Source organism: Helianthus annuus, chromosome 14 (genome assembly GCF_002127325.2).
Source record: "Helianthus annuus cultivar XRQ/B chromosome 14, HanXRQr2.0-SUNRISE, whole genome shotgun sequence".
Taxonomy (NCBI): Eukaryota; Viridiplantae; Streptophyta; class Magnoliopsida; order Asterales; family Asteraceae; genus Helianthus; species Helianthus annuus.
This window is the reverse complement of record NC_035446.2, coordinates 66,807,238-66,813,635: the sequence shown is the minus strand read 5'-3', so window position 1 is coordinate 66,813,635 and position 6,398 is coordinate 66,807,238. Positions and strand designations below refer to the sequence as shown.

General features: G+C 34.5%; 1 protein-coding gene across 1 annotated transcript; it reads left to right on the top strand.

Annotated features, from left to right (window-relative positions):
• The first annotated feature begins 207 nt into the window (after positions 1-207).
• On the top strand, positions 208-1,621 carry LOC110908266 (mannose/glucose-specific lectin). Its single transcript, XM_022153181.2, has 3 exons — positions 208-317; positions 426-672; positions 792-1,621. The coding sequence occupies exons 2-3, from the start codon at positions 427-429 to the stop codon at positions 1,470-1,472; spliced, it is 927 nt and encodes a 308-aa protein (XP_022008873.1). The 5' UTR covers positions 208-317; position 426; the 3' UTR covers positions 1,473-1,621.
• Positions 1,622-6,398: the final 4,777 nt, after the last annotated feature.

Genomic DNA, 6,398 nt, shown 5'->3' with positions numbered 1-6,398 from the left:
CGTTAACCGTTCAAAAAAAAAAAAATATACGATCGACATTCCACACCTTATCTCTTCATTAACATTCTAGAGTTACTGAAAGTATATATCAGCACAAAAAGTTATAAATAGTTATAAATGAATATTTAATGCACTTGAACGTGTGACCTAAAAGAGCTCAATTATTGACTAAAAGAAGACAAGTAATTTATTGATTAAAAGAAGGCCACACGATGCATACGAGTTTTTACATATAAATGCACGGGGATTTATGCCATCCTTGACATTCAAGATCAGTTCTACAGTCTGGGTACCTACCACATTCAACAGAAGGCAAGGTATGTGTCTAAAACTCAAAATTTATAATAAATTTTGCTTGTTAGAAACAATGCAGACCCATGTATCTTCTCCAAGAGAAGTTCTAAATGTATATCTCTTTGATACAGTATGGAAGGAGTACTACAAAACATGAAACCAGCGGGATTTATTCGAGTAGCACCATGGGGACAACCGATTGGAGATCCTCAGAAGAATAACTGGTCTTTTGAAATTGAGGAAGGTTATAAGCTGCAAAGTATAAGGATTGGTCATGCTGATGATGTGATAACCTCTCTCACGTTCACCACCGAGTTTCGAGGTGCATTGAGCATTTCTAATAAGTTTGGTTCGGCTGGAGCACAATCACTATCGCTGGTGATCATATATATCTTGACTTAATCTACTTATATATATGCATACACACACAAAGACACATATGCACAACCTTATCAAGCATCATATATTCATGTTGGCACATATATATGTATATTCAGGTCACGTTTGACTCGGATGAGGAAATAGTTGGAATTAAAGTAACCTTTGGTCTTAAAGGTCGTGACACATACCTTTCTTCTTTGTTTTTTATAACCAACAAGAACACGCATGGACCTTTTGGTGGAATAACCAATTCTTTGTTCTCCTTACCATGGAACAAAGGCTCATTAGTTGGATTTTATGGCAATGCCAGCGATTGGATTGGCGGCATTGGTGGCATTGGTGTCTATTTGAAGGTGTATGGGGAAATCATGAGGATCGGAACATGGGGAAAACCTCTTCCGGCGTTTCCACAAACTATTTGGTCTTTCCAACTTGAGGGAAATTATCGTTTGAGCAAGATAACCATTGACCATGGCGAAACCATAAACTCTTTGATGTTCAATTCTTCTGAAAAGGTGGATGATCCGAATGGACTTTCCATAATCGATCATGTAACACTTGATGAGGATGAAGAAATTATTGGCATTAGTGGCATGGTTGGAACACTCCCCACCCGTCAAACAATAATTTCATCAATATCATTCACGACGAACAAAAAAACCCATGGGCCATTTGGTGACAATGTCAAAGGGACACCTTTTTCTGTGTCATGGGATGCTGGTTCTTTTGCTGGATTTTATGGCCTTCATGGTCGTTATTTTGATAGTATCGGTGTCTATTTGAAGGATACAAATTAGGATATGGAAAACAAATATGCAATTTGTTCTTCTATCTTCAAAGTTATTTCATATATCATAGGATAAATTATACTTTTCGTCCATTATGTTTGTACCGGATTGTAGTAGATGTCCTTTAACTTCAATAATTATAGTCGTAATCTTTTTTTTTTTTTCGGTTAAAAGCATTGCAAGACAAACCCTTTTGATTAATAAGGTTAGGCTTTTTCAATTATCACATGCAAGACAGATAAGGGTATTTCGGTAACTTTACCAATTTATTTAAAATTATCTTTATTTATAAGACAAAAACAAAAAACTTACATGCCCCCCTCTCTCTCTCTCTCCATTGTGTAATTAACCTTAGCAGATTACAAAATAAATCTGAAACAAATTGGTTTGTGCCATATTCAGATCTAAATGCACAAATTTACCCACACCAACTCGTCTATGCCATAGTCAGATTTAAAAGCATAGTCACAACCCCCAAATCCAATGTTTTAAAAACCGGTTTTTAAATCATACCAGGATGGCTTTAAATATGGTTCAACCGGTAGAACCGGGTTGTACCGGGTGATTCAACCGGATGAACTAGTTAACTCTAAAATTTCATAGAGATACAAACGTACATGAATTATATTGACATAACTTATCAGTTTTAATTTTTTCACTAACATAATAAATTATAATATAACTATTATCATGTCCTCTTTCTTTTTCAAGTTTCAAAATACAACCTTTCACATAACATTGCTTTACCCGTATAGATATTTATATATATATATATATATATATATATATATATATATATATATATATATATATATATATATATATATATATAGGGTAGTGATATGGTAAAAAGTGTCTAAAATGTAAGAAGGGTAAGAAATGTTTTAGACCATTGGATATTTGATCTAATGGTTGAGATCAATAGGGTATAAAAATGTAAATTGTGTTTTAATTAGAGGGACCTTATGTAAAATTGAAGGGCAATAGTGTCTTTTTCAATGTTTGAAATATGGTAACCATATCATACACGACCAAAAAACTCCTACATTCACTCCTTTTTCCTTAAATATCGGAATTAATGATTCACCTTAATTGTAGGAGGTCTTTGGTTGCATATTCGTCATACATTATCATAAAGAAAACTGTAATCAGGTTCATGGCATGGTGTTTTTAAACAACTGGATAAATTGACTATGATTCAAGTCATGGTGTTTTATCTGGAGACATTGTTCATGGCGTGGTGTTTTAAACATCTATGATTCAAGTCATGGTGTTTTATCTGGAGACATTGTATAAAAATCGTAAACCCCATGACTATGATTCAAGTCATGGTGTTTTATCTGGAGACATTGTTCATGGCGTGGTGTTTTAAACATCTATGCTTCAAAGTCATGGTGTTTTATCCGAAGACATTGTTCATGGCATGGTGTTTTAAACATCTATGATTCAAGTCATGGTGTTTTATCAATACACAACATTCCCAGAACATCTATGATTCAAGTCATGGTGTTTTATCAATACAAAAAATTCCCAGATTTTAAAACACCATGACTATGATTCAAGTCATGGTGTTTTATCTGGAATCCAAAAAACATTGTAAATCCTCAAACAAACAGACGATTCAAGTCATGGTGTTTTATCTGGAATTCAAGTCAGATAAAACACCATGACTTGAATCATAGTCAATGTCTCCAGATGTTTAAAACACCACGCCATGAACAATGTCTCCTCATAAAACACCATGACTTGAATCATAGTAAATGTCTCCAGATGTTTAAAACACCACGCCATGAACAATGTCTCCTCATAAAACACCATGACTTGAATCATAGTAAATGTCTCCAGATGTTTAAAACACCACGCCATGAACAATATATCCAGATGTTTAAAACACCACGGCATGAACAAAATATGATTAAAAGATGTTGCGATTAAAAGATGATGAAGAAGATAAAACAATCAGATGTATAATGTTTCCTAAAATTTCTCCTAATTCAAAATTCGATTCATCCCTATAAAAACTCATCGCAAGTTTTTTTTTTTTTTGGCAGTTATCTTTGAAAACAATTAAATGATAAGAAAGTCAAATTACTAATATACCCTTTTAAAATAATTAGGATAAAGGACACTTGTCACTCCCAAATTATTTCACACACTTCTTACAAAAGTCCCACTTTGTACAGGATCCTCTACCTATATATATATATATAGAGGTACGGGATCAGGAGAAAACGCCCTAAAGTGTGAGAACAGTGAGAACGCATCCTGATGGAACACGTGAGGGGTTTTTTTGTCTTTTCAATATTCTTTTTTTCCTAATTTCGTGTCTCACATGCTGCTTCATTTTTGGCGTCTAAGATAATTTTGACGTTAACTAGATTCATTAATTACTTGGCGTTTTACAGTTTTTCTGGATCTGTCTCGTTGAATTAATTCTTTTTGTTTCACATAGTTAATTTTTTTGGCATTATGGCGTTTCCCAGGTCATTTTTTTTTTGTGTTCGTGGCGTTGTTAATAATTGATTACCATTGATTAATATTTTATAAGATTACAAAAAAACGAAATCAAAATAAACTAATAGTCTTCTGTGGATGGGATTACATCAGAGTTGCACCCATCGCTTTATTCCTCACTTTCTTCAGATCATCATCATATTTTAGATTGGTGTATAACGTCATCATCTCGTCTCTTCTTTGCGACAGCCTATACTTGAATATCATTGCAACCCTGGGTCTTGCATCGTTCGAAGGTGCTAAATCACAGAGTTGTTCAAGTTGATATAGCCTCTCTGTCTTCAACATTTCCTCCATCGGCAATGAATATTTCACCCATGTTGATAAGTCACTTCAACTATTCCTGCTTCTTCATGCACCACCCAACTGCTAACTGTTGGTAGAGGAGTATCGTCAAAATCATCATCATCTTCTTCTGCCGGAAATTTTCTCTCCAATCTTCTTATTACCGTTCGAGTCCTTTCACAATCATTGGCCATTGGAATCCCAAGGGCCAGAATATCCCTCTGAACCCCTTCAGCGATACCAAGTATGGCTTTGATTGTCTTGACCTTCACCCTAATCCTATCAGAGAACTTTAGGATGAATCATCTCTCCGACCTTTCAAACCTCCATGCAATAACCTTAGCCATTTTTTTTAAGTTTTTGGCGTTTTGGACTTATGTGGTGTTTTAGACAATGTTTGGCGTGTTAAGTTGTGCTCTCATGTTGTACTTTTATAATGACTTTTTTTCCCGCGCAGTGACAGATAATTATGACGTTTTGAAAAGATAAATAAATTCAATTCCCCATGTATTTGGCTTTTAATATAATAAATGTTAGTAATTATGTTTTCGTCGCTTCATTTTACTGTTTGCAGCTACTATGTTTTGTTTCAGATTCATCTGTTTATGGCTATAAAACATCCCATCTGTACAGCTGTAATTATAGAGTTTTGTTTTCCAATGGCGTTTAGATAAAGATAGCACTTTGTTTTATTCTCTTGCACATTGTTTTAACCTTTTTTTAGATTTATTATAACCGTACTTGTCCAAAGTTCTTTTATTATAGTTTGGTAGTTTGGGCGTTTTATGGCATGATGGCGTTTCACAAGCATTTGCCCGTTTGGTGTTTTATTATACTTTTTATTAGAGAATTAATGTATTGTTGGTCTTAGCTGAAAATTACATAACAAACAATGGAAAAAGAAAATTAAAAAAAAACAAATAGAAGCAATTTATGATCCAAATCTTCACTATCATCAGTCTCTTTCTTCTTTTGAGATTACAAGAACTGTCACAAATATATGGCGTTTTGGGTTTGGCGTGGTTTTTTTTTCTTATTCGTGTGTTGAAGTGGGTTTGTGGATGTTGGAGACATAGATTGACTCCGTGTGGGTGGATGTTATTTGCCCGTCATCTTCATTATCATCATCGAGGCCAAAGTATATCATTTACACAGGGATCAGTCTCTTCTCCTCATCCAAACCTTCTTCAAGAACAAAGAAGACAAAATGACATATTGGTTTCATCAGTCTCTTTTTCTTGAAATTTGTCCATCTCATGCAGCAAAATCTTACTCCCCTCACCTAACAAACCATTTAGCGAAACTTCATGTAGAACATTACCGAGTATCAAAGAAAAGATGTTTGCCATCATTGATTTCTCTAACAAACCATTTGGTTATGTGTGTTTTTTTTTTGGTGTGATCAATGGAAGGTGTTGAGACGTTTCTATTTATAGGATGTTTTTGACGCGTAATTTAGGAGGGATATTATTATAACAATAAATGCAATTAACAATTATCCAGATGTAAGGCTTGGGTTTATATATTATGGCGTTTTACGTTTTATGGCGTTTTTGTAGGCTAAGACCTTAACTAAAACACATAAAAAACTAAGCAGTGATAAAATTAGCGTTTTGTATTTACCTGGCGTTTTATATTTCAATGGCGTTTTATGTAAAAAAAGATGTTTTACCTTTTTTACCCTTAATGAAGCGCGTCCCACATAATAAAATTGATGTTATTTACGAAAACGCCACCGCGCAATCTACTCCATGGATTGTTTTGATCGGACGACCCGTAAGCGTTCTCACCGTTCTCACACTTTTCACCGTTTTCCCTAAATCCTTACCCTTTCTTATCCTTACTTAACGCAACACCACGCAGATGTGAATGAAAACGCGATAGTAAGAACGCACCAACATCCAAGAGGGAGCATCAGACTCGTTAATTATTTTGAAACTGATATATTATGATATATTTTGCTTCGTAATCAAATTTTAATATTTATGGTTGAAATCGGATCGAAAAACGGATTAGAAACGACAACCAAAGCATTACACGCAACTTTACTTGTTCGTCCTCATTACCCTCATGGAACCCTGCTTCAATTGTGGTGATCCTGATCACTTCAAACACAATTGCCCTAGGCTTGCAATA

Bases quoted from the DNA above. Each gene is read 5' to 3' on its own strand.
- LOC110908266 (XM_022153181.2), top strand. From the start codon at position 427: ATGGAAGGAGTACTACAAAACATGAAACCAGCGGGATTTATTCGAGTA. The intron at 673-791 runs GTGATCATATAT...ATGTATATTCAG, and splicing joins GAGCACAATCACTATCGCTG to GTCACGTTTGACTCGGATGA.